The sequence below is a fragment of the Oncorhynchus masou genome, chromosome 21 (genome assembly GCF_036934945.1).
Source record: "Oncorhynchus masou masou isolate Uvic2021 chromosome 21, UVic_Omas_1.1, whole genome shotgun sequence".
NCBI lineage: Eukaryota > Metazoa > Chordata > Actinopteri > Salmoniformes > Salmonidae > Oncorhynchus > Oncorhynchus masou.
Genome location: NC_088232.1, coordinates 51,921,607 through 51,948,782, shown reverse-complemented (window position 1 = coordinate 51,948,782; position 27,176 = coordinate 51,921,607). Strand labels below are relative to the sequence as shown.

The following is a 27,176-nucleotide window of genomic DNA, read 5'->3' as shown; positions in this document are numbered from 1 at the left end:
GTACCAGTACCCCCTGTATATAACCTCCTGATTGACTCTATACCAGTACCCCCTGTATATAACCTCCACATTGACTCTATACCAGTACCCCCTGTATATTACCTCCACATTGACTGTATACCAGTACCCCCTTTATATAACCTCCACATTGACTGTACACCAGTACCCCTGTATATAGCCTCCACATTGACTCTATACCAGTACCCCCTGTATATAGCCTCCACATTGACTCTATACCAGTACCCCCTGTATATATCATCCACATTGACTCTGTACCATAATACCCTGTATATAGCCTCCACATTGACTCTATACCAGTACCGCCTGTATATAGCCTCCACATTGACTCTATACCAGTACTCCCTGTATATAGCCTCCACATTGACTTTGTACCGTAATACATTATATATAGCCTCCACATTGACTCTATACCAATACCCACTGTATATAGCCTCCACATTGACTCTGTAACAGTACCCCCTTATATAGACTCCACATTGACTCTGTACCGTAATACCCTGTATATAGCCTCCACATTGACTCGATACCAGTACCCCTGCATATAGCCTCCACATTAACTCTATACCAGTACCCCTGTATATAACATCCACATTGACTCTATACCAGTACCCCCTGTATATAACCTCCACATTGACTCTATACCAGTACCCCCTGTATATAACCTCCACTTTGAATATATACCAGTACCCCCTGTATATTACCTCCACATTGACTCTATACCAGTACCCCCTGTATATAACCTCCACATTGACTCTATACCAGTACCCCCTGTATATAGCCTCCACATTGACTCTATACCAGTACCCCCTGTATATAACATCCACATTGACTCTATACCAGTACCCCCTGTATATAACCTCCACATTGACTCTGTACCGTAATACCCTGTATATAGCCTCCACATTGACTCCATACCAGTACCCCCTGTATATAGCCTCCACATTGACTCTGTACCGTAATACCCTGTATATAGCCTCCACATTGACTCTATACCAGTACCCCCTGTATATAGCCTCCACATTGACTCTATACCAGTACCCCCTGTATATAGCCTCCACATTGACTCTGTACCAGTATCCTCTGTATATAGCCTCCACATTGACTCTGTACCAGTACCCCCTTTATATAGCCTCCACATTGACTCTGTACCGTAATACCCTGTATATAGCCTCCACATTGACTCTATACCAGTACCCCCTGTATATAGCCTCCACATTGACTCTATACCAGTATCCCCTGTATATAACCTCCACATTGACTCTATACCAGTACCCCCAGTATATAGCCTCCACATTGACTCTGTACCGTAATACCCTGTATATAACATCCACATTGACTCTATACCAGTACCCCCTGTATATAACCTCCACATTGACTCTATACCAGTACCCCCTGTATATAACCTCCTGATTGACTCTATACCAGTACCACCTGTATATAACCTCCACATTGACTCTATACCAGTACCCCCTGTATATAACCTCCACATTGACTGTACACCAGTACCCCCTGTATATAGCCTCCACATTGACTCTATACCAGTACCCCCTGTATATAGCCTCCACATTGACTCTGTACCATAATACCCTGTATATAGCCTCCACATTGACTCTATATCAGTACCCCTGTATATAGCCTCCACATTGACTCTGTACCAGTACCCCCAGTATATAGCCTCCACATTGACTCTGTACCGTAATACCCTGTATATGGCCTCCACATTGACTCTATACCAGTACCCCTGTATATAGCCTCCACATTGACTCTATACCAGTACCCCCTGTATATAACCTCCTGATTGACTCTATACCAGTACCCCCTGTATATAACCTCCACATTGACTCTATACAAGTACCCCCTATATATAACCTCCTGATTGACTCTATACCAGTATCCCCTGTATATAACCTCCACATTGACTCTGTACCAGTACCCCTGTATATTACCTCCACATTGACTCTATGCCAGTACCCCTGTATATAGCCTCCACATTGACTCTGTACCGTAATACCCTGTATATAGCCACTACATTGACTCTATACCAGTACCCCCTGTATATAGCCTCCACATTGACTCAGTACCAGTACCACCTGTAATATAGCCTCCACATTGACTCTGTACCGTAATACCCTGTATATAGCCTCCACATTGACTCTATACCAGTACCCCCTGTATATAGCCTCCACATTGACTCTTTACCAGTACCACCTGTAATATAGCCTCCACATTGACTCAGTACCGTAACCCCTGTATATAGCATCCACATTGACTCTGTACCGGTCATCCCTGTATATAGCCTCCACATTGACTCTGTACTGGTAACCCCTGTATATAGCCTCCACATTGACTCTGTACTGGTAACCCCTGTATATAGTCTCCAAATTGACTCTGTACCGGTAACCCCTGTATATAGTCTCCACATTGTCTCTTGTACCAGTACCCCTGTATATAGCCTCCACATTGACTCTGTACCGGTAACCCCTGTATATATCCTCCACATTGACTCTGTACTGTAATACCCTGTATACAGCTCCACATTGACTCAGTACCGGTAACCCCTGTATATAGCCTCCACATTGACTCTGTATCGGTAACCCCTGTATATAGTCTCCACATTGTCTCTTGTACCAGTACCCCCTGTATATAACCTCCTGATTGACTCTATACCAGCACCCCTGTTTATAACCTCCACATTGACTCTATACAAGTACCCCCTATATATAACCTCCTGATTGACTCTATACCAGTACCCCCTGTATATAACCTCCACATTGACTCTATACCAGTACCCCCTGTATATTACCTCCACATTGACTCTATGCCAGTACCCCTGTATATAGCCTCCACATTGACTCTGTACCGTAATACCTATATATAGCTCTACATTGACTCTATACCAGTACCCCCTGTATATAGCCTCCACATTGACTCTGTACCAGTACCACCTGTAATATAGCCTCCACATTGACTCTGTACCGAAATACCCTGTATATAGCCTCTACACTGACTCTATACCAGTACCCACTGTAATATAGCCTCCACATTGACTCAGTACCGTAATACCCTGTATATAGTCTCCACATTGACTCAGTACAGGTAACCCCTGTATATAGCCTCCACATTGACTCTGTACCGTAAAACCCTGTATATAGCCTCCACATTGACTCTGTGCCGTAATACCCTGTATATAGCCTCCACATTGACTCAGTACCGGTAACCCCTGTATATGGCCTCCACATTGACTCTGTACCGTAATACCCTGAATATAGCCTCCACATTGACTCTATACCAGTACCCCCTGTATATAGACTCCACATTGACTCTGTAACAGTACCCCCTGTATATAGCCTCCACATTGACTCTGTACCAGTAATACCCTGTATATAGCCTCCACATTGACTCTATACCAGTACCCCCTGTATATAGCCTCCACATTGACTCTGTACCGTAATACCCTGTATATAGCCTCCACATTGACTCTATACCAGTACCCCCTGTATATAGCCTCCACATTGACTCTATACCAGTACCCCCTGTGTATAACATCCACATTGACTCTATACCAGTACCCCCTGTATATAACCTCCTGATTGACTCTATACCAGTACCCACCGTATATAACCTCCACATTGACTCTGTACCAGTACCCCCTGTATATAGCCTCCACATTGACTTTGTACCGTAATACCCTGTATATAGCCTCCACATTGACTCTATACCAGTACCCCCTGTATATAGCCTCCACATTGACTCTATACCAGTACCCCCTGTATATAGCCTCCACATTGACTCTGTACCAGTACCCCCAGTATATAGCCTCCACATTGACTCTGTACCATAATACCCTGTATATAGCCTCCACATTGACTCTATACCAGTACCCCTGTATATAACATCCACATTGACTCTATACCAGTACCCCCTGTATATAACCTCCTGATTGACTCTATACCAGTACCCCCTGTATATAACCTCCACATTGACTCTATACCAGTAACCCCTGTATATAACCTCCACATTGACTCTATACCAGTACCCCCTGTATATAGCCTCCACATTGACTCTATACCAGTACCCCCTGTATATAGCCTCCACATTGACTCTGTACCAGTACCCCCAGTATATAGCCTCCACATTGACTCTGTACCATAATACCCTGTATATAGCCTCCACATTGACTCTATACCAGTACCCCTTGTATATAGCCTCCACATTGACTCTATACCAGTACCCCTGTATATAACCTCCTGATTGACTCTATACCAGTACCCCTTGTATATAACCTCCACATTGACTCTATACAAGTACCCCCTATATAACCTCCTGATTGACTCTATACCAGTACCCCCTGTATATAACCTCCTGATTGACTCTATACCAGTACCCCCTGTATATAACCTCCACATTGACTCTATACAAGTACCCCCTGTATATAACCTCCACATTGACTCTGTACCAGTACCCCCTGTATATAGCCTCCACATTGACTTTGTACCGTAATACCCTGTATATAGCCTCCACATTGACTCTATACCAGTACCCCCTGTATATAGCCTCCACATTAACTCTATACCAGTACCCCCTGTATATAGCCTCCACATTGACTCTGTACCAGTACCCCCATTATATAGCCTCCACATTGACTCTGTACCGTAATACCCTGTATATAGCCTCCACATTGACTCTATACCAGTACCCCCTGTATATAACATCCACATTGACTCTATACCAGTACCCCCTGTATATAACCTCCTGATTGACTCTATACCAGTACCCCCTGTATATAACCTCCACATTGACTCTATACCAGTACCCCCTGTATATAACCTCCACATTGACTCTATACCAGTACCCCCTGTATATAACCTCCACATTGACTCTATACCAGTACCCCCTGTATATAGCCTCCACATTGACTCTGTACCGTAATACCCTGTATATAGCCTCCACATTGACTCTATACCAGTACCCCTGTATATAGCCTCCACATTGACTCTGTACCAGTACCCCCAGTATATAGCCTCCACATTGACTCTGTACCGTAATACCCTGTATATAGCCTCCACATTGACTCTATACCAGTACCCCCTGTATATAGCCTCCACATTGACTCTATACCAGTACCCCCTGTATATAACCTCCTGATTGACTCTATACCAGTACCCCCTGTATATAACCTCCACATTGACTCTATACAAGTACCCCCTATATATAACCTCCTGATTGACTCTATACCAGTACCCCCTGTATATAACCTCCTGATTGACTCTATACCAGTACCCCCTGTATATAACCTCCACATTGACTCTATACAAGTACCCCCTGTATATAACCTCCACATTGACTCTATACCAGTACCCCTGTAAATAACCTCCTGATTGACTCTATACCAGTACCCCTGTATATAACCTTCACATTGACTCTATACCAGTCCCCCTGTATATTACCTCCACATTGACTCTATACCAGTACCCCTTTATATAACCTCCACATTGACTCTATACCAGTACCCCCTGTATATAGCCTCCACATTGACTCTATACCAGTACCCCCTGTATATAGCCTCCACATTGACTCTGTACCATAATACCCTGTATATAGCCTCCACATTGACTCTATACCAGTACCGCCTGTATATAGCCTCCACATTGACTCTATACCAGTACCCCTGTATATAGCCTCCACATTGACTCTATACCAGTACCCCCTGTATATAGCCTCCACATTGACTCTATACCAGTACTCCCTGTATATAGCCTCCACATTGACTCTATACCAGTACCCCTGTATATAGCCTCCACATTGACTCTATTCCAGTACCCCTGTTTTTAGCCTCCACATTGACTCTATACCAGTACCCCTGTATATAGCCTCCACATTGACTCTATACCAGTACCCACTGTATATAGCCTCCACATTGACTCTATACCAGTACCCCCTGTATATAGCCTCCACATTGACTCTATACCAGTACCCACTGTGTATAACATCCACATTGACTCTATACCAGTACCCCCTGTATATAACCTCCTGATTGACTCTGTACCGTAATACCCTATATATAGCCTCCACATTGACTCTATACCAGTACCCCCTGTATATAGCCTCCACATTGACTCTGTACCGTAATACCCTATATATAGCCTCCACATTGACTCTATACCAGTACCCCCTGTATATAGCCTCCACATTAACTCTATACCAGTACCCCCTGTATATAACATCCACATTGACTCTATACCAGTACCCCCTGTATATAACCTCCACATTGACTCTATACCAGTACCCCCTGTATATAACCTCCACATTGAATATATACCAGTACCCCCTGTATATTACCTCCACATTGACTCTATACCAGTACCCCCTGTATATAACCTCCACATTGACTCTATACCAGTACCCCCTGTATATAGCCTCCACATTGACTCTATACCAGTACATCCTGTGTATAACATCCACATTGAGTCTATACCAGTACCCCCTGTATATAACCTCCACATTGACTCTGTACCGTAATACCCTGTATATAGCCTCCACATTGACTCTGTACCAGTACCCCTTTATATAGCCTCCACATTGACTCTGTACCGCAATACCCTGTATATAGCCTCCACATTGACTCTATACCAGTACCCCCTGTATATAGCCTCCACATTGACTCTATACCAGTACCCCCTGTATATAGCCTCCACATTGACTCTGTACCGTAATACCCTGTATATAGCCTCCACATTGACTCTGTACCAGTACCCCCTTTATATAGCCTCCACATTGACTCTGTACCGTAAAACCCTGTATATAGCCTCCACATTGACTCTATACCAGTACCCCCTGTATATAGCCTCCACATTGACTCTATACCAGTACCCCCTGTATATAGCCTCCACATTGACTCTGTACCAGTACCCCCTGTATATAGCCTCCACATTGACTCTGTACCGTAATACCCTGTATATAGCCTCCACATTGACTCTATACCAGTACCCCCTGTATATAACATCCACATTGACTCTATACCAGTACCCCCTGTATATAACCTCCTGATTGACTCTATACCAGTACCCCCTGTATATAACCTCCACATTGACTCTATACCAGTAACCCCTGTATATAACCTCCACATTGAATAAATACCAGTACCCCCTGTATATAGCCTCCACATTGACTCTATACCAGTACCCCCTGTATATAGCCTCCACATTGACTCTGTACCGTAATACCCTGTATATAGCCTCCACATTGACTCTATACCAGTACCCCCTGTATATAGCCTCCACATTGACTCTGTACCAGTACCCCCAGTATATAGCCTCCACATTGACTCTGTACCAGCCTCCACATTGACTCTATACCAGTACCCCCTGTATATAGCCTCCACATTGACTCTATACCAGTACCCCCTGTATATAACCTCCTGATTGACTCTATACCAGTACCCCCTGTATATAACCTCCACATTGACTCTATACAAGTACCCCCTATATATAACCTCCTGATTGACTCTATACCAGTACCCCCTGTATATAACCTCCACATTGACTCTATACCAGTACCCCCTGTATATTACCTCCACATTGACTCTATGCCAGTACCCCCTGTATATAGCCTCCACATTGACTCTGTACCGTAATACCCTGTATATAGCCTCTACATTGACTCTATACCAGTAACCCCCTGTATATAGCCTCCACATTGACTCTGTACCAGTACCACCTGTAATATAGCCTCCACATTGACTCTGTACCGTAATACCCTGTATATAGCCTCTACATTGACTCTATACCAGTACCCCCTGTATATAGCCTCCACATTGACTCTGTACCAGTACCACCTGTAATATAGCCTCCACATTGACTCAGTACCGTAATACCCTGTATATAGTCTCCACATTGACTCAGTACAGGTAACCCCTGTATATAGCCTCCACATTGACTCTGTACCGTAATACCCTGTATATAGCCTCCACATTGACTCAGTACCGGTAACCCCTGTATATAGCATCCACATTGACTCTGTACCGGTAACCCCTGTATATAGCCTCCACATTGACTCTGTACTGGTAACCCCTGTATATAGCCTCCACATTGACTCTGTACTGGTAACCCCTGTATATAGTCTCCACATTGACTCTGTACCGGTAACCCCTGTATATAGTCTCCACATTGTCTCTTGTACCAGTACCCCTGTATATAGCCTCCACATTGACTCTGTACCGGTAACCCCTGTATATAGCCTCCACATTGACTCTGTACTGTAATACCCTGTATACAGCCTCCACATTGACTCAGTACCGGTAACCCCTGTATATAGCCTCCACATTGACTCTGTACCGGTAACCCCTGTATATAGTCTCCACATTGTCTCTTGTACCAGTACCCCCTGTATATAACCTCCTGATTGACTCTATACCAGCACCCCCTGTTTATAACCTCCACATTGACTCTATACAAGTACCCCTATATATAACCTCCTGATTGACTCTATACCAGTACCCCTGTATATAACCTCCACATTGACTCTATACCAGTACCCCCTGTATATACCTCCACATTGACTCTATGCCAGTACCCCCTGTATATAGCCTCCACATTGACTCTGTACCGTAATACCCTGTATATACCTCTACATTGACTCTATACCAGTACCCCCTGTATATAGCCTCCACATTGACTCTGTACCAGTACCACCTGTAATATAGCCTCCACATTGACTCTGTACCGTAATACCCTGTATATAGCCTCTACACTGACTCTATACCAGTACCCACTGTAATATAGCCTCCACATTGACTCTGTACCGGTAACCCCTGTATATAGTCTCCACATTGACTCTTGTACCAGACTCTGTATAACCCCTGTATATAGCCTCCACATTGACTCTGTGCCCCTGTATAATACCGTAAAACCCATTGACTATACCGGTAACCCCTGCCTCCACATTGACTCTGTACCGGTAACCCCTGTATATAGCCTCCACATTGACTCTGTACCGGTAACCCCTGTATTTAGCCTCCACATTGACTCTGTACCGGTAACCCCTGTATATAGCCTTCACATTGACTCTGTACCGGTAACCCCTGTGTTTAGCCTCCACATTGACTCTGTACCGGTAACCCCTGTATATAGCCTCTACATTGACTCTGTACCGGTAACCCCTGTATATAGCCTCTACATTGACTCTGTACCGGTAACCCCTGTATTTAGCCTCAACATTGACTCTGTACCGGTAACCCCTGTATTTAGCCTCCACATTGACTCTGTACCGGTAACCCCTGTATATAGCCTCCACATTGACTCTGTACCGGTAACCCCTGTATTTAGCCTCCACATTGACTCTGTACCGGTAACCCCTGTATATAGCCTCGCTACTGTTATTTTACTGCTGCTATTTAATTATTTGTTATATTTTACTTAACACTTTTTTCTTACAACTGCATTGTTGGTTAAGGGCTTTAAGGGCTTGTAAGTAAGAATTTCTCTGTAAGGTCTACCCCTGATGCATTCGTCCCATGTGACTAATACAATTTGATCTGATTTGATTTCACGGTCACACCTGGTCATGAATTAAAATCAACATGGACGATGTTTGATTTTCAGAAAGTGTAAACGATGTAAACTGTCCAATTTATTTCAGGGCACCAATGAATCAATGTCTGAGGTCCTGGATGTCTTTGGAGCTTTGAACAGTCTCAACAGTGATAACGATCAAAATGTGCAATTCATCCGCCTGTGGTTCAACGTCCAGCTGGTACCTCTTTTACCCCACATTACCGGAGACTTCCTGTCCCTGTTGAGCACAAGAGACTTCAGCTGCAGCTCCTATCAGGCACTGTGCGTTGACAATCATTCTGATTCCTATATTACTAAGGAAATAGTCCTCTTCAATGTTGTTTCATCTAAAATCTTTTCTATTTAAGGGTCATGGGATTGAGTGGTGAACTGGTATCCATTAATGAAGAGCAGAAACAATTGATCTACACTCACTTTATCCGTCTTTTCCTGTTCAGAAAGGGATCATCAGGTATTTAACATTTTAAGAATAGCAGAATTTGCCAATTGCTCTAACATGTAAGATTTAATTGTGTTGTTAATTTCTTTGTCAAATAATGAATTCAGAAAGTAAAGTGATGTTTTAATTGGCAGATCCAGATCCTGGATGCTTGGGAAATGTAAATGAAAGTGCAGACTGGTTGTTGAAAAACTTTGGAAACTTTTCAACCATTGCTGATTTAAAGGATCTGTATGAACTAAACCAGCATTTCTCTGCGGTGAGTATTTCATAATCTCATGAGGCACTGACGATGAAAATCATGGAAAAAGAGAAATCCATGATTAACACATGTTGTTGTTTTTTTTAGCTGGAGGTTTTGAAAATCCTTTCACCCAACCAGAAAGCTGAATTGATACTGGACCCAAGCACTGGCGCTCTGGAGAATGAGACTCTTGTGAAGAACGTTTTCATCAGCTTGCTGGAATCTCCAAGGGAAGAGCAGCTCAATGAGTTCTTTGTGACTTTTGTTGAAGTCACCAAGCAGGTCAGTCCATCACTCTCTGGCTGGAATGGACCTTGTACAGTGAGACCTGGCTCTCGACAAAGTCATCTGACAAAACAATCAGGATGAATGGATGTCCTCCTAAACCATGAACCATTTATTTTCCAGGAAAACATCACTATCATCACAAACACAACCGTAAGAGACACAATGCTCGACCTGACCTTGATGGCTCTTGCTCCCAAATTCAACGTTTTTGAGCCAAAAGACTTCCAGCTGTGGTTCCAAGTCAATCTGGTTGTTCTGCTGGCCAGCTTCCATCCTGGCAGATTGGTTGATATTCCCCTAAACATCACCTGTGAATCCTACAATGCCATGTAAGAGACTACTTTACCCCAAACAAATGTACAAGGGACTGCCTCGTAAAGTACAGATTGACAAAAGACTGCACTAATGTCTCTTTCCGTTTTCTCTCAGATTTACGGGTCTCGACCAAAGTTTGGAATCTCTTCCGCCTCACCTCTCACAGGGTGTAAAGTCAAGCTTGGATGCACTGATGAAGACATTCCAACGTATGTGATAAACTGCTATTTTTCAACAACAGACACTGTATCATCTGAGCCCAGCATTTATAGAACATTTAAAAATCTCCAAAAAGGTATTCTGTTACTTTGCTGACTCATATGCTTCAAAATCTTCCCGTTGATTGACTGACCTTATTTAAATTATCCCCCTCAAAGGTTGCTCAAGGCCTCCAGCCTTAATTGTGGTAAGTACTCTCTGAGTGGGATCTTATTTCAAATAGACCTTTTGTTTACGATATGGGAAAGGTCATGCATCTGGTATCTGCACTGTGGCATTGTTCAGAAAGCCAAAGCATCTCTTTTGTTTTCTCATTTAATTTCACACTGGTAACAATATTATTTCCCCCCAAATATAGTGCAAAGAAACATTGGTCAATGGTAAGTTGATGCTAGCTGTGCAATTGACATTTTCTTGAATCAGATTGGCAATTTATGATTTGTGTCTGAAGAACTATTGTTTTTATGTTCTCTTTTGCAGAGAAACAACTTTGTGCTGGATTTAACAGGTGGGTTCAGTGCTGTCTTGCACAGTGCAGGTTGTAAGACATTGAGACACACAAGGTATCACTTGTCAACTAATAATGTATTTTTCATTACTGTTTCCTACAGCACACAACTGAAGCAACAAATGTCGATTGGGAATTCCAATGCATCCCTTTGCAATTTCAACATCTCTGAATATGCCTGTTCCTCAGTAAGCTTTTTCAATTCACCACTAAATGTTGTCAGTAGCAACAGATACATTTCTCTCATCCTCATCTTCTTTATTGATGTTACTTATGTTGATGTCACAGTTGTCTAATTTGGTTCACGTCCCTGCATTCTTTTCTTTAAGACAACCCTTCTGTCAGCGGACAACTTGGTGACGATCCTGAAATGCCAATTGTCCAGCAAAAAGACTTACTCAACAGAAATGTGGAAGCTGTTCTTCCAAAACAATGCTGCTATTCTGGACCAGGCTCTTCTGGATTACTCCAGCATGGTATGTTGAATCCTAGAATTACAACAAAATGTTGGCAATATGTGTGGATTTTGTCAATACACATCTGTTTATACCTTTCCAGAACCCCAACACCAGCAGTCCAGCTATGCCAAATGTCCTTGATGCCATTGGAGATGTCAAACTCAACAACTTCATGAATGCACAGCTGAACAACGCCAGTTTCGTTGACAAGTTGTTCAAGAAGATGCTCCGTCCATTCTTGGCATCTCCATCTAGGAATTTCCTCTCCTGTCTCAGCTCAAAGAACTTCAGTTGTCAGACCTACCAAATTGTGTATGTAAAGCCATGATACCCAATGCCATCGTCAATACAACTGGTGATATGCCTACAATTGAATAAGAAGTCACACTGGTAACATGGGCTCTGTTCTCTTTCAGCATTGAGGCTCTAAGCAACCAATCAGCCTCCATGGACAGAGAGCAACAACGAGTGATCTTCACTCATTACATCTATCCATTCCTTTCAAGAAATGACTCATCAGGTAATAAATGGTTCTGGAAAGCACAAAAACATACACACTTCTCTGGGCCAATCCATTGAACTCATCTGCTTAGGGGAACTTAAAGTCCATTTGTTTAACTCTGCTTTTGTTTCAGATCCCGGCTGTGTCTCAAACACCAGTGGAAGCATGGACTGGCTCCAGAGGAACTTTGGCATCTTTTCTGTTTTTGCAGAACTGCAGGAGTTACAAGTCCTTAATCCCGACTTCTCCAGCGTAAGTTTCCTAGGTGTTTGTCTGGATGGTTATCCCCTCAATAACATTACCGTGCCACTCACTGACATGTGCCACCTTTCTTTTTCTATTTGTAGAAGGAATCACTGTCGCTGCTTACCCCAACCCAAGTGGCACAATTGACATTGACCTCTGGGGCATTGAATGACACAGATGACATTAAACTTCTGTTTACGCGGCTGGAGGAAGGAGACGCTTTCAAAAATGTTGACGAGTTTCTGACGCAACTGACCGCAAAGGAAGAGGTAATGCCCTTTTAAGATAAACAAACTGCATGATTTCATCTTGACAAATAGCAATCCCCATGTCTTCCTGTGTCTCCCTTTGTGGATAGTGAAGGACAACAAATGAACAACGAGCAACCTATCAATCTTCTACTTTCATTTATTACCGCCAAAGCTCGATGGAATGCCGTGATGAGTTGTGCAATGTTGAGGAACTCTGGTCATGTGTTTCAACAGATTCCTGACATCCATCCAGCCGTGAGAGATTTGATGATGAATCAGACGTTCAGCATCATCAGCCTTCAATTCCCAGAGTTCGAAACGCTGGACTGGATTGCATGGTTCGAAGTAAAGCTGATTCCCATCCTCCCCAGTTTTAATGAAGTCATGCTCACCATTGCTACCTCAAACGTCAACTGCACCAACTACCAAGTCATGTGAGTAGGGGACCAATTCCTGCTAAAATTAGCCATGGATTCGACAACTAAAATCTATTGCAAATGTGGGGTGGAAGCGTCATGAGTGTATCTTTTCCCATTTACAGTGTAAATGGAATGGACAGAGCTTTCTCTGAAATGACTCAGGATAGAAGAGAAGGAATCGCAAGAGTCCTGCTGAAATACCTGAGGAAATCTGTGCACCTCATCAATGGACCAGGTAGGACTCACCAAGCAGGTTGTTGTGCTCATTTGCTTTCTGTTTGATTCTTCATCGCTTCTGCTGGATGAAGTGTGCTTTGTTTGAAAGGAGTAAACAGTTGCCATGCTGCTTCCTTGTCTATTGAATATGGCATCAATGTACTCCACTTTTCAATAACCAAAACGGCCATACATGTCTTTTAGCTTGCAGGCAGGACATCCACGATGACAATGACTGGCTTGCAATCAACCTGGGTTCATACTCCGAGTACACAACCTATTCGGATCTCAAAGACTTCAACATCTCAGGGGTAAAACAATTGTTTGCCAGTGTTCTTTGCATGACCAGAATTGACTAGTTTGACACTGCTCATGTGTGGAATTATGGCTATTTAGAGGGCTAATGCATTGTATTCTGTTGCCTTCTTCTTCCCAGGTGGCAGTTCTAGACTCCCTCTCACCAAACCAGAAAGCTGAATTGATACTGGACCCAAGCACTGGCGCTCTGGAGAATGAGACTCTTGTGAAGAACGTTTTCATCAGCTTGCTGGCATCTCCAAGGGAAGAGCAGCTCAATGAGTTCTTTGTGACTTTTGTTGAAGTCACCAAGCAGGTCAGTCCATCACTCTCTGGCTGGAATGGACCTTGTACAGTGAGACCTGGCTCTCGACAAAGTCATCTGACAAAACAATCAGGATGAATGGATGTCCTCCTAAACCATGAACCATTTTTTTTTCCAGGAAAACATCACTATCATCACAAACACAGCCGTAAGAGACACAATGCTAGACCTGACCTTGATGGCTCTTGCTCCCAAATTCGACGTTTTTGAGCCAAAAGACTTCCAGCTGTGGTTCCAAGTCAATCTGGTTGTTCTGCTGGCCAGCTTCCATCCTGGCAGATTGGTTGATATTCCCCTAAACATCACCTGTGAATCCTACAATGCCATGTAAGAGACTACTTTACCCCAAACAAACGTACAAGGGACTGCCTCGTAAAGTACAGATTGACAAAAGACTGCACTAATGTCTCTTTCCTTTTTCTCTCAGATTTACGGGTCTCGACCAAAGTTTGGAATCTCTTCCGCCTCACCTCTCACAGGGTGTAAAGTCAAGCTTGGATGCACTGATGAAGACATTCCAACGTATGTGATAAACTGCAATGTTTCAACAACAGACACTGTATCATCTGAGCCCAGCATTTATAGAAAATTTAAAAAATCTCCAAAAAGGCATTCTGTTATTTTGCTAACTCATATGCTCCGAAATCTTCCCGTTGATTGACTGACCTTATTTAAATTATCCCCCTCAAAGGTTGCTCAAGGCCTCCAGCTTTAATTGTGGTAAGTATTCTCTGAGTGGGATCGTATTTCAAATAGACCTTTTGTTTACGGTATGGGAAAGGTCATGCATCTGGTATCTGCATTGTGGCATTGTTCAGAAAGCCAAAGCATCTCTTTTGTTTTCTCATTTAATTTCACACTGGTAACAATATTATTTCCCCCCCATATAGTGCAAAGAAACAATGGTCAATGGTAAGTTGATGCTAGCTGTGCAATTGACATTTTCTTGAATCAGATTGGTAATTTATGATGTGTCTGAAGAACTATTGTTTTTATGTTCTCTTTTGCAGAGAAACAACTTTGTGCTGGATTTAACAGGTGGGTTCAGTGCTGTCTTGCACAGTGCAGGTTGTAAGACATTGAGACACACAAGGTATCACTTCTCAACTAATAATGTATTTTTCATTACTGTTTCCTACAGCACACAACTGAAGCAACAAATGTCGATTGGGAATTCCAATGCATCCCTTTGCAATTTCAACATCTCTGAATATGCCTGTTCCTCAGTAAGCTTTTTCAATTCACCACTAAATGTTGTCAGTAGCAACAGATACATTTCTCTCATCCTCATCTTCTTTATTGATGTTACTTATGTTGATGTCACAGTTGTCTAATTTGGTTCACGTCCCTGCATTCTTTTCTTTAAGACAACCCTTCTGTCAGCGGACAACTTGGTGACGATCCTGAAATGCCAATTGTCCAGCAAAAAGACTTACTCAACAGAAATGTGGAAGCTGTTCTTCCAAAACAATGCTGCTATTCTGGACCAGGCTCTTCTGGATTACTCCAGCATGGTATGTTGAATCCTAGAATTACAACAAAATGTTGGCAATATGTGTGGATTTTGTCAATACACATCTGTTTATACCTTTCCAGAACCCCAACACCAGCAGTCCAGCTATGCCAAATGTCCTTGATGCCATTGGAGATGTCAAACTCAACAACTTCATGAATGCACAGCTGAACAACGCCAGTTTCGTTGACAAGTTGTTCAAGAAGATGCTCCGTCCATTCTTGGCATCTCCATCTAGGAATTTCCTCTCCTGTCTCAGCTCAAAGAACTTCAGTTGTCAGACCTACCAAATTGTGTATGTAAAGCCATGATACCCAATGCCATCGTCAATACAACTGGTGATATGCCTACAATTGAATAAGAAGTCAAGATAACATAGGTAACATGGGCTCTGTTCTCTTTCAGCATTGAGGCTCTAAGCAACCAATCAGCCTCCATGGACAGAGAGCAACAACGAGTGATCTTCACTCATTACATCTATCCATTCCTTTCAAGAAATGACTCATCAGGTAATAAATGGTTCTGGAAAGCACAAAAACATACACACTTCTCTGGGCCAATCCATTGAACTCATCTGCTTAGGGGAACTTAAAGTCCATTTGTTTAACTCTGCTTTTGTTTCAGATCCCGGCTGTGTCTCAAACACCAGTGGAAGCATGGACTGGCTCCAGAGGAACTTTGGCATCTTTTCTGTTTTTGCAGAACTGCAGGAGTTACAAGTCCTTAATCCCGACTTCTCCAGCGTAAGTTTCCTAGGTGTTTGTCTGGATGGTTATCCCCTCAATAACATTACCGTGCCACTCACTGACATGTGCCACCTTTCTTTTTCTATTTGTAGAAGGAATCACTGTCGCTGCTTACCCCAACCCAAGTGGCACAATTGACATTGACCTCTGGGGCATTGAATGACACAGATGACATTAAACTTGTGTTTACGCGGCTGGAGGAAGGAGACGCTTTCAAAAATGTTGACGAGTTTCTGACGCAACTGACCGCAAAGGAAGAGGTAATGCCCTTTTAAGATAAACAAACTGCATGATTTCATCTTGACAAATAGCAATCCCCATGTCTTCCTGTGTCTCCCTTTGTGGATAGTGAAGGACAACAAATGAACAACGAGCAACCTATCAATCTTCTACTTTCATTTATTACCGCCAAAGCTCGATGGAATGCCGTGATGAGTTGTGCAATGTTGAGGAACTCTGGTCATGTGTTTCAACAGATTCCTGACATCCATCCAGCCGTGAGAGATTTGATGATGAATCAGACGTTCAGCATCATCAGCCTTCAATTCCCAGAGTTCGAAACGCTGGACTGGATTGCATGGTTCGAAGTAAAGCTGATTCCCATCCTCCCCAGTTTTAATGAAGTCATGCTCACCATTGCTACCTCAAACGTCAACTGCACCAACTACCAAGTCATGTGAGTAGGGACCCAAATTCCTGCTAAAATTAGCCATGGATTCGACAACTAAAATCTATTGCAAATGTGGGGTGGAAGCGTCATGAGTGTATCTTTTCCCATTTACAGTGTAAATGGAATGGACAGAGCTTTCTCTGAAATGACCCAGGATAGAAGAGAAGGAATCGCAAGAGTCCTGCTGAAATACCTGAGGAAATCTGTGCACCTCATCAATGGACCAGGTAGGACTCACCAAGCAGGTTGTTGTGCTCATTTGCTTTCTGTTTGATTCTTCATCGCTTCTGCTGGATGAAGTGTGCTTTGTTTGAAAGGAGTAAACAGTTGCCATGCTGCTTCCTTGTCTATTGAATATGGCATCAATGTACTCCACTTTTCAATAACCAAAACGGCCATACATGTCTTTTAGCTTGCAGGCAGGACATCCACGATGACAATGACTGGCTTGCAATCAACCTGGGTTCATACTCCGAGTACACAACCTATTCGGATCTCAAAGACTTCAACATCTCAGGGGTAAAACAATTGTTTGCCAGTGTTCTTTGCATGACCAGAATTGACTAGTTTGACACTGCTCATGTGTGGAATTATGGCTATTTAGAGGGCTAATGCATTGTATTCTGTTGCCTTCTTCTTCCCAGGTGGCAGTTCTAGACTCCCTCTCACCAAACCAGAAAGCTGAATTGATACTGGACCCAAGCACTGGCGCTCTGGAGAATGAGACTCTTGTGAAGAACGTTTTCATCAGCTTGCTGGCATCTCCAAGGGAAGAGCAGCTCAATGAGTTCTTTGTGACTTTTGTTGAAGTCACCAAGCAGGTCAGTCCATCACTCTCTGGCTGGAATGGACCTTGTACAGTGAGACCTGGCTCTCGACAAAGTCATCTGACAAAACAATCAGGATGAATGGATGTCCTCCTAAACCATGAACCATTTTTTTTTCCAGGAAAACATCACTATCATCACAAACACAGCCGTAAGAGACACAATGCTAGACCTGACCTTGATGGCTCTTGCTCCCAAATTCGACGTTTTTGAGCCAAAAGACTTCCAGCTGTGGTTCCAAGTCAATCTGGTTGTTCTGCTGGCCAGCTTCCATCCTGGCAGATTGGTTGATATTCCCCTAAACATCACCTGTGAATCCTACAATGCCATGTAAGAGACTACTTTACCCCAAACAAACGTACAAGGGACTGCCTCGTAAAGTACAGATTGACAAAAGACTGCACTAATGTCTCTTTCCTTTTTCTCTCAGATTTACGGGTCTCGACCAAAGTTTGGAATCTCTTCCGCCTCACCTCTCACAGGGTGTAAAGTCAAGCTTGGATGCACTGATGAAGACATTCCAACGTATGTGATAAACTGCAATGTTTCAACAACAGACACTGTATCATCTGAGCCCAGCATTTATAGAAAATTTAAAAAATCTCCAAAAAGGCATTCTGTTATTTTGCTAACTCATATGCTCCGAAATCTTCCCGTTGATTGACTGACCTTATTTAAATTATCCCCCTCAAAGGTTGCTCAAGGCCTCCAGCTTTAATTGTGGTAAGTATTCTCTGAGTGGGATCGTATTTCAAATAGACCTTTTGTTTACGGTATGGGAAAGGTCATGCATCTGGTATCTGCATTGTGGCATTGTTCAGAAAGCCAAAGCATCTCTTTTGTTTTCTCATTTAATTTCACACTGGTAACAATATTATTTCCCCCCCATATAGTGCAAAGAAACATTGGTCAATGGTAAGTTGATGCTAGCTGTGCAATTGACATTTTCTTGAATCAGATTGGTAATTTATGATTTGTGTCTGAAGAACTATTGTTTTTATGTTCTCTTTTGCAGAGAAACAACTTTGTGCTGGATTTAACAGGTGGGTTCAGTGCTGTCTTGCACAGTGCAGGTTGTAAGACATTGAGACACACAAGGTATCACTTCTCAACTAATAATGTATTTTTCATTACTGTTTCCTACAGCACACAACTGAAGCAACAAATGTCGATTGGGAATTCCAATGCATCCCTTTGCAATTTCAACATCTCTGAATATGCCTGTTCCTCAGTAAGCTTTTTCAATTCACCACTAAATGTTGTCAGTAGCAACAGATACATTTCTCTCATCCTCATCTTCTTTATTGATGTTACTTATGTTGATGTCACAGTTGTCTAATTTGGTTCACGTCCCTGCATTCTTTTCTTTAAGACAACCCTTCTGTCAGCGGACAACTTGGTGACGATCCTGAAATGCCAATTGTCCAGCAAAAAGACTTACTCAACAGAAATGTGGAAGCTGTTCTTCCAAAACAATGCTGCTATTCTGGACCAGGCTCTTCTGGATTACTCCAGCATGGTATGTTGAATCCTAGAATTACAACAAAATGTTGGCAATATGTGTGGATTTTGTCAATACACATCTGTTTATACCTTTCCAGAACCCCAACACCAGCAGTCCAGCTATGCCAAATGTCCTTGATGCCATTGGAGATGTCAAACTCAACAACTTCATGAATGCACAGCTGAACAACGCCAGTTTCGTTGACAAGTTGTTCAAGAAGATGCTCCGTCCATTCTTGGCATCTCCATCTAGGAATTTCCTCTCCTGTCTCAGCTCAAAGAACTTCAGTTGTCAGACCTACCAAATTGTGTATGTAAAGCCATGATACCCAATGCCATCGTCAATACAACTGGTGATATGCCTACAATTGAATAAGAAGTCAAGATAACATAGGTAACATGGGCTCTGTTCTCTTTCAGCATTGAGGCTCTAAGCAACCAATCAGCCTCCATGGACAGAGAGCAACAACGAGTGATCTTCACTCATTACATCTATCCATTCCTTTCAAGAAATGACTCATCAGGTAATAAATGGTTCTGGAAAGCACAAAAACATACACACTTCTCTGGGCCAATCCATTGAACTCATCTGCTTAGGGGAACTTAAAGTCCATTTGTTTAACTCTGCTTTTGTTTCAGATCCCGGCTGTGTCTCAAACACCAGTGGAAGCATGGACTGGCTCCAGAGGAACTTTGGCATCTTTTCTGTTTTTGCAGAACTGCAGGAGTTACAAGTCCTTAATCCCGACTTCTCCAGCGTAAGTTTCCTAGGTGTTTGTCTGGATGGTTATCCCCTCAATAACATTACCGTGCCACTCACTGACATGTGCCACCTTTCTTTTTCTATTTGTAGAAGGAATCACTGTCGCTGCTTACCCCAACCCAAGTGGCACAATTGACATTGACCTCTGGGGCATTGAATGACACAGATGACATTAAACTTGTGTTTACGCGGCTGGAGGAAGGAGACGCTTTCAAAAATGTTGACGAGTTTCTGACGCAACTGACCGCAAAGGAAGAGGTAATGCCCTTTTAAGATAAACAAACTGCATGATTTCATCTTGACAAATAGCAATCCCCATGTCTTCCTGTGTCTCCCTTTGTGGATAGTGAAGGACAACAAATGAACAACGAGCAACCTATCAATCTTCTACTTTCATTTATTACCGCCAAAGCTCGATGGAATGCCGTGATGAGTTGTGCAATGTTGAGGAACTCTGGTCATGTGTTTCAACAGATTCCTGACATCCATCCAGCCGTGAGAGATTTGATGATGAATCAGACGTTCAGCATCATCAGCCTTCAATTCCCAGAGTTCGAAACGCTGGACTGGATTGCATGGTTCGAAGTAAAGCTGATTCCCATCCTCCCCAGTTTTAATGAAGTCATGCTCACCATTGCTACCTCAAACGTCAACTGCACCAACTACCAAGTCATGTGAGTAGGGGACAAATTCCTGCTAAAATTAGCCATGGATTCGACAACTAAAATCTATTGCAAATGTGGGGTGGAAGCGTCATGAGTGTATCTTTTCCCATTTACAGTGTAAATGGAATGGACAGAGCTTTCTCTGAAATGACTCAGGATAGAAGAGAAGGAATCGCAAGAGTCCTGCTGAAATACCTGAGGAAATCTGTGCACCTCATCAATGGACCAGGTAGGACTCACCAAGCAGGTTGTTGTGCTCATTTGCTTTCTGTTTGATTCTTCATCGCTTCTGCTGGATGAAGTGTGCTTTGTTTGAAAGGAGTAAACAGTTGCCATGCTGCTTCCTTGTCTATTGAATATGGCATCAATGTACTCCACTTTTCAATAACCAAAACGGCCATACATGTCTTTTAGCTTGCAGGCAGGACATCCACGATGACAATGACTGGCTTGCAATCAACCTGGGTTCATACTCCGAGTACACAACCTATTCGGATCTCAAAGACTTCAACATCTCAGGGGTAAAACAATTGTTTGCCAGTGTTCTTTGCATGACCAGAATTGACTAGTTTGACACTGCTCATGTGTGGAATTATGGCTATTTAGAGGGCTAATGCATTGTATTCTGTTGCCTTCTTCTTCCCAGGTGGCAGTTCTAGACTCCCTCTCACCAAACCAGAAAGCTGAATTGATACTGGACCCAAGCACTGGCGCTCTGGAGAATGAGACTCTTGTGAAGAACGTTTTCATCAGCTTGCTGGCATCTCCAAGGGAAGAGCAGCTCAATGAGTTCTTTGTGACTTTTGTTGAAGTCACCAAGCAGGTCAGTCCATCACTCTCTGGCTGGAATGGACCTTGTACAGTGAGACCTGGCTCTCGACAAAGTCATCTGACAAAACAATCAGGATGAATGGATGTCCTCCTAAACCATGAACCATTTTTTTTTCCAGGAAAACATCACTATCATCACAAACACAGCCGTAAGAGACACAATGCTAGACCTGACCTTGATGGCTCTTGCTCCCAAATTCGACGTTTTTGAGCCAAAAGACTTCCAGCTGTGGTTCCAAGTCAATCTGGTTGTTCTGCTGGCCAGCTTCCATCCTGGCAGATTGGTTGATATTCCCCTAAACATCACCTGTGAATCCTACAATGCCATGTAAGAGACTACTTTACCCCAAACAAACGTACAAGGGACTGCCTCGTAAAGTACAGATTGACAAAAGACTGCACTAATGTCTCTTTCCTTTTTCTCTCAGATTTACGGGTCTCGACCAAAGTTTGGAATCTCTTCCGCCTCACCTCTCACAGGGTGTAAAGTCAAGCTTGGATGCACTGATGAAGACATTCCAACGTATGTGATAAACTGCAATGTTTCAACAACAGACACTGTATCATCTGAGCCCAGCATTTATAGAAAATTTAAAAAATCTCCAAAAAGGCATTCTGTTATTTTGCTAACTCATATGCTCCGAAATCTTCCCGTTGATTGACTGACCTTATTTAAATTATCCCCTCAAAGGTTGCTCAAGGCCTCCAGCTTTAATTGTGGTAAGTATTCTCTGAGTGGGATCGTATTTCAAATAGACCTTTTGTTTACGGTATGGGAAAGGTCATGCATCTGGTATCTGCATTGTGGCATTGTTCAGAAAGCCAAAGCATCTCTTTTGTTTTCTCATTTAATTTCACACTGGTAACAATATTATTTCCCCCCCATATAGTGCAAAGAAACATTGGTCAATGGTAAGTTGATGCTAGCTGTGCAATTGACATTTTCTTGAATCAGATTGGTAATTTATGATTTGTGTCTGAAGAACTATTGTTTTTATGTTCTCTTTTGCAGAGAAACAACTTTGTGCTGGATTTAACAGGTGGGTTCAGTGCTGTCTTGCACAGTGCAGGTTGTAAGACATTGAGACACACAAGGTATCACTTCTCAACTAATAATGTATTTTTCATTACTGTTTCCTACAGCACACAACTGAAGCAACAAATGTCGATTGGGAATTCCAATGCATCCCTTTGCAATTTCAACATCTCTGAATATGCCTGTTCCTCAGTAAGCTTTTTCAATTCACCACTAAATGTTGTCAGTAGCAACAGATACATTTCTCTCATCCTCATCTTCTTTATTGATGTTACTTATGTTGATGTCACAGTTGTCTAATTTGGTTCACGTCCCTGCATTCTTTTCTTTAAGACAACCCTTCTGTCAGCGGACAACTTGGTGACGATCCTGAAATGCCAATTGTCCAGCAAAAAGACTTACTCAACAGAAATGTGGAAGCTGTTCTTCCAAAACAATGCTGCTATTCTGGACCAGGCTCTTCTGGATTACTCCAGCATGGTATGTTGAATCCTAGAATTACAACAAAATGTTGGCAATATGTGTGGATTTTGTCAATACACATCTGTTTATACCTTTCCAGAACCCCAACACCAGCAGTCCAGCTATGCCAAATGTCCTTGATGCCATTGGAGATGTCAAACTCAACAACTTCATGAATGCACAGCTGAACAACGCCAGTTTCGTTGACAAGTTGTTCAAGAAGATGCTCCGTCCATTCTTGGCATCTCCATCTAGGAATTTCCTCTCCTGTCTCAGCTCAAAGAACTTCAGTTGTCAGACCTACCAAATTGTGTATGTAAAGCCATGATACCCAATGCCATCGTCAATACAACTGGTGATATGCCTACAATTGAATAAGAAGTCAAGATAACATAGGTAACATGGGCTCTGTTCTCTTTCAGCATTGAGGCTCTAAGCAACCAATCAGCCTCCATGGACAGAGAGCAACAACGAGTGATCTTCACTCATTACATCTATCCATTCCTTTCAAGAAATGACTCATCAGGTAATAAATGGTTCTGGAAAGCACAAAAACATACACACTTCTCTGGGCCAATCCATTGAACTCATCTGCTTAGGGGAACTTAAAGTCCATTTGTTTAACTCTGCTTTTGTTTCAGATCCCGGCTGTGTCTCAAACACCAGTGGAAGCATGGACTGGCTCCAGAGGAACTTTGGCATCTTTTCTGTTTTTGCAGAACTGCAGGAGTTACAAGTCCTTAATCCCGACTTCTCCAGCGTAAGTTTCCTAGGTGTTTGTCTGGATGGTTATCCCCTCAATAACATTACCGTGCCACTCACTGACATGTGCCACCTTTCTTTTTCTATTTGTAGAAGGAATCACTGTCGCTGCTTACCCCAACCCAAGTGGCACAATTGACATTGACCTCTGGGGCATTGAATGACACAGATGACATTAAACTTGTGTTTACGCGGCTGGAGGAAGGAGACGCTTTCAAAAATGTTGACGAGTTTCTGACGCAACTGACCGCAAAGGAAGAGGTAATGCCCTTTTAAGATAAACAAACTGCATGATTTCATCTTGACAAATAGCAATCCCCATGTCTTCCTGTGTCTCCCTTTGTGGATAGTGAAGGACAACAAATGAACAACGAGCAACCTATCAATCTTCTACTTTCATTTATTACCGCCAAAGCTCGATGGAATGCCGTGATGAGTTGTGCAATGTTGAGGAACTCTGGTCATGTGTTTCAACAGATTCCTGACATCCATCCAGCCGTGAGAGATTTGATGATGAATCAGACGTTCAGCATCATCAGCCTTCAATTCCCAGAGTTCGAAACGCTGGACTGGATTGCATGGTTCGAAGTAAAGCTGATTCCCATCCTCCCCAGTTTTAATGAAGTCATGCTCACCATTGCTACCTCAAACGTCAACTGCACCAACTACCAAGTCATGTGAGTAGGGACCAAATTCCTGCTAAAATTAGCCATGGATTCGACAACTAAAATCTATTGCAAATGTGGGGTGGAAGCGTCATGAGTGTATCTTTTCCCATTTACAGTGTAAATGGAATGGACAGAGCTTTCTCTGAAATGACTCAGGATAGAAGAGAAGGAATCGCAAGAGTCCTGCTGAAATACCTGAGGAAATCTGTGCACCTCATCAATGGACCAGGTAGGACTCACCAAGCAGGTTGTTGTGCTCATTTGCTTTCTGTTTGATTCTTCATCGCTTCTGCTGGATGAAGTGTGCTTTGTTTGAAAGGAGTAAACAGTTGCCATGCTGCTTCCTTGTCTATTGAATATGGCATCAATGTACTCCACTTTTCAATAACCAAAACGGCCATACATGTCTTTTAGCTTGCAGGCAGGACATCCACGATGACAATGACTGGCTTGCAATCAACCTGGGTTCATACTCCGAGTACACAACCTATTCGGATCTCAAAGACTTCAACATCTCAGGGGTAAAACAATTGTTTGCCAGTGTTCTTTGCATGACCAGAATTGACTAGTTTGACACTGCTCATGTGTGGAATTATGGCTATTTAGAGGGCTAATGCATTGTATTCTGTTGCCTTCTTCTTCCCAGGTGGCAGTTCTAGACTCCCTCTCACCAAACCAGAAAGCTGAATTGATACTGGACCCAAGCACTGGCGCTCTGGAGAATGAGACTCTTGTGAAGAACGTTTTCATCAGCTTGCTGGCATCTCCAAGGGAAGAGCAGCTCAATGAGTTCTTTGTGACTTTTGTTGAAGTCACCAAGCAGGTCAGTCCATCACTCTCTGGCTGGAATGGACCTTGTACAGTGAGACCTGGCTCTCGACAAAGTCATCTGACAAAACAATCAGGATGAATGGATGTCCTCCTAAACCATGAACCATTTTTTTTTCCAGGAAAACATCACTATCATCACAAACACAGCCGTAAGAGACACAATGCTAGACCTGACCTTGATGGCTCTTGCTCCCAAATTCGACGTTTTTGAGCCAAAAGACTTCCAGCTGTGGTTCCAAGTCAATCTGGTTGTTCTGCTGGCCAGCTTCCATCCTGGCAGATTGGTTGATATTCCCCTAAACATCACCTGTGAATCCTACAATGCCATGTAAGAGACTACTTTACCCCAAACAAACGTACAAGGGACTGCCTCGTAAAGTACAGATTGACAAAAGACTGCACTAATGTCTCTTTCCTTTTTCTCTCAGATTTACGGGTCTCGACCAAAGTTTGGAATCTCTTCCGCCTCACCTCTCACAGGGTGTAAAGTCAAGCTTGGATGCACTGATGAAGACATTCCAACGTATGTGATAAACTGCAATGTTTCAACAACAGACACTGTATCATCTGAGCCCAGCATTTATAGAAAATTTAAAAAATCTCCAAAAAGGCATTCTGTTATTTTGCTAACTCATATGCTCCGAAATCTTCCCGTTGATTGACTGACCTTATTTAAATTATCCCCTCAAAGGTTGCTCAAGGCCTCCAGCTTTAATTGTGGTAAGTATTCTCTGAGTGGGATCGTATTTCAAATAGACCTTTTGTTTACGGTATGGGAAAGGTCATGCATCTGGTATCTGCATTGTGGCATTGTTCAGAAAGCCAAAGCATCTCTTTTGTTTTCTCATTTAATTTCACACTGGTAACAATATTATTTCCCCCCCATATAGTGCAAAGAAACATTGGTCAATGGTAAGTTGATGCTAGCTGTGCAATTGACATTTTCTTGAATCAGATTGGTAATTTATGATGTGTCTGAAGAACTATTGTTTTTATGTTCTCTTTTGCAGAGAAACAACTTTGTGCTGGATTTAACAGGTGGGTTCAGTGCTGTCTTGCACAGTGCAGGTTGTAAGACATTGAGACACACAAGGTATCACTTCTCAACTAATAATGTATTTTTCATTACTGTTTCCTACAGCACACAACTGAAGCAACAAATGTCGATTGGGAATTCCAATGCATCCCTTTGCAATTTCAACATCTCTGAATATGCCTGTTCCTCAGTAAGCTTTTTCAATTCACCACTAAATGTTGTCAGTAGCAACAGATACATTTCTCTCATCCTCATCTTCTTTATTGATGTTACTTATGTTGATGTCACAGTTGTCTAATTTGGTTCACGTCCCTGCATTCTTTTCTTTAAGACAACCCTTCTGTCAGCGGACAACTTGGTGACGATCCTGAAATGCCAATTGTCCAGCAAAAAGACTTACTCAACAGAAATGTGGAAGCTGTTCTTCCAAAACAATGCTGCTATTCTGGACCAGGCTCTTCTGGATTACTCCAGCATGGTATGTTGAATCCTAGAATTACAACAAAATGTTGGCAATATGTGTGGATTTTGTCAATACACATC

At 42.7% G+C, this 27,176-nt stretch overlaps 1 protein-coding gene and 1 long non-coding RNA gene across 2 annotated transcripts in view; both read left to right on the top strand.

The window, feature by feature from the left end:
- Positions 1-10,735: 10,735 nt before the first annotated feature.
- On the top strand, positions 10,736-11,274 carry LOC135507438 (uncharacterized). The gene is made up of 3 exons (XR_010450666.1): positions 10,736-10,893; positions 10,994-11,088; positions 11,257-11,274. It is a non-coding gene; the product is annotated as an uncharacterized LOC135507438 (long non-coding RNA).
- A 187-nt stretch (positions 11,275-11,461) lies between these two features.
- The window catches only part of LOC135507528 (uncharacterized), an 83,837-nt gene continuing 68,122 nt past the window's right edge, over positions 11,462-27,176 (top strand). The window contains exons 1-64 of the mRNA XM_064927036.1: positions 11,462-11,478; positions 11,579-11,606; positions 11,710-11,794; positions 11,936-12,082; positions 12,165-12,376; positions 12,481-12,584; positions 12,700-12,818; positions 12,914-13,081; positions 13,298-13,497; positions 13,605-13,717; positions 13,903-14,009; positions 14,135-14,311; positions 14,439-14,647; positions 14,748-14,842; positions 15,012-15,040; positions 15,211-15,232; positions 15,331-15,358; positions 15,462-15,546; positions 15,688-15,834; positions 15,917-16,128; positions 16,239-16,342; positions 16,458-16,576; positions 16,672-16,839; positions 17,056-17,255; positions 17,364-17,476; positions 17,662-17,768; positions 17,894-18,070; positions 18,198-18,406; positions 18,507-18,601; positions 18,771-18,799; positions 18,970-18,991; positions 19,092-19,119; positions 19,223-19,307; positions 19,449-19,595; positions 19,678-19,889; positions 20,000-20,103; positions 20,219-20,337; positions 20,433-20,600; positions 20,817-21,016; positions 21,124-21,236; positions 21,422-21,528; positions 21,654-21,830; positions 21,958-22,166; positions 22,267-22,361; positions 22,530-22,558; positions 22,729-22,750; positions 22,851-22,878; positions 22,982-23,066; positions 23,208-23,354; positions 23,437-23,648; positions 23,759-23,862; positions 23,978-24,096; positions 24,192-24,359; positions 24,576-24,775; positions 24,883-24,995; positions 25,181-25,287; positions 25,413-25,589; positions 25,717-25,925; positions 26,026-26,120; positions 26,289-26,317; positions 26,488-26,509; positions 26,608-26,635; positions 26,739-26,823; positions 26,965-27,111. Coding sequence (XP_064783108.1) covers positions 11,729-11,794; positions 11,936-12,082; positions 12,165-12,376; positions 12,481-12,584; positions 12,700-12,818; positions 12,914-13,081; positions 13,298-13,497; positions 13,605-13,717; positions 13,903-14,009; positions 14,135-14,311; positions 14,439-14,647; positions 14,748-14,842; positions 15,012-15,040; positions 15,211-15,232; positions 15,331-15,358; positions 15,462-15,546; positions 15,688-15,834; positions 15,917-16,128; positions 16,239-16,342; positions 16,458-16,576; positions 16,672-16,839; positions 17,056-17,255; positions 17,364-17,476; positions 17,662-17,768; positions 17,894-18,070; positions 18,198-18,406; positions 18,507-18,601; positions 18,771-18,799; positions 18,970-18,991; positions 19,092-19,119; positions 19,223-19,307; positions 19,449-19,595; positions 19,678-19,889; positions 20,000-20,103; positions 20,219-20,337; positions 20,433-20,600; positions 20,817-21,016; positions 21,124-21,236; positions 21,422-21,528; positions 21,654-21,830; positions 21,958-22,166; positions 22,267-22,361; positions 22,530-22,558; positions 22,729-22,750; positions 22,851-22,878; positions 22,982-23,066; positions 23,208-23,354; positions 23,437-23,648; positions 23,759-23,862; positions 23,978-24,096; positions 24,192-24,359; positions 24,576-24,775; positions 24,883-24,995; positions 25,181-25,287; positions 25,413-25,589; positions 25,717-25,925; positions 26,026-26,120; positions 26,289-26,317; positions 26,488-26,509; positions 26,608-26,635; positions 26,739-26,823; positions 26,965-27,111 — 7,473 coding nt within the window. The 5' untranslated portion in view covers positions 11,462-11,478; positions 11,579-11,606; positions 11,710-11,728. The remainder of the gene's footprint in view (positions 11,479-11,578; positions 11,607-11,709; positions 11,795-11,935; positions 12,083-12,164; positions 12,377-12,480; positions 12,585-12,699; positions 12,819-12,913; positions 13,082-13,297; positions 13,498-13,604; positions 13,718-13,902; positions 14,010-14,134; positions 14,312-14,438; positions 14,648-14,747; positions 14,843-15,011; positions 15,041-15,210; positions 15,233-15,330; positions 15,359-15,461; positions 15,547-15,687; positions 15,835-15,916; positions 16,129-16,238; positions 16,343-16,457; positions 16,577-16,671; positions 16,840-17,055; positions 17,256-17,363; positions 17,477-17,661; positions 17,769-17,893; positions 18,071-18,197; positions 18,407-18,506; positions 18,602-18,770; positions 18,800-18,969; positions 18,992-19,091; positions 19,120-19,222; positions 19,308-19,448; positions 19,596-19,677; positions 19,890-19,999; positions 20,104-20,218; positions 20,338-20,432; positions 20,601-20,816; positions 21,017-21,123; positions 21,237-21,421; positions 21,529-21,653; positions 21,831-21,957; positions 22,167-22,266; positions 22,362-22,529; positions 22,559-22,728; positions 22,751-22,850; positions 22,879-22,981; positions 23,067-23,207; positions 23,355-23,436; positions 23,649-23,758; positions 23,863-23,977; positions 24,097-24,191; positions 24,360-24,575; positions 24,776-24,882; positions 24,996-25,180; positions 25,288-25,412; positions 25,590-25,716; positions 25,926-26,025; positions 26,121-26,288; positions 26,318-26,487; positions 26,510-26,607; positions 26,636-26,738; positions 26,824-26,964; positions 27,112-27,176) is intronic.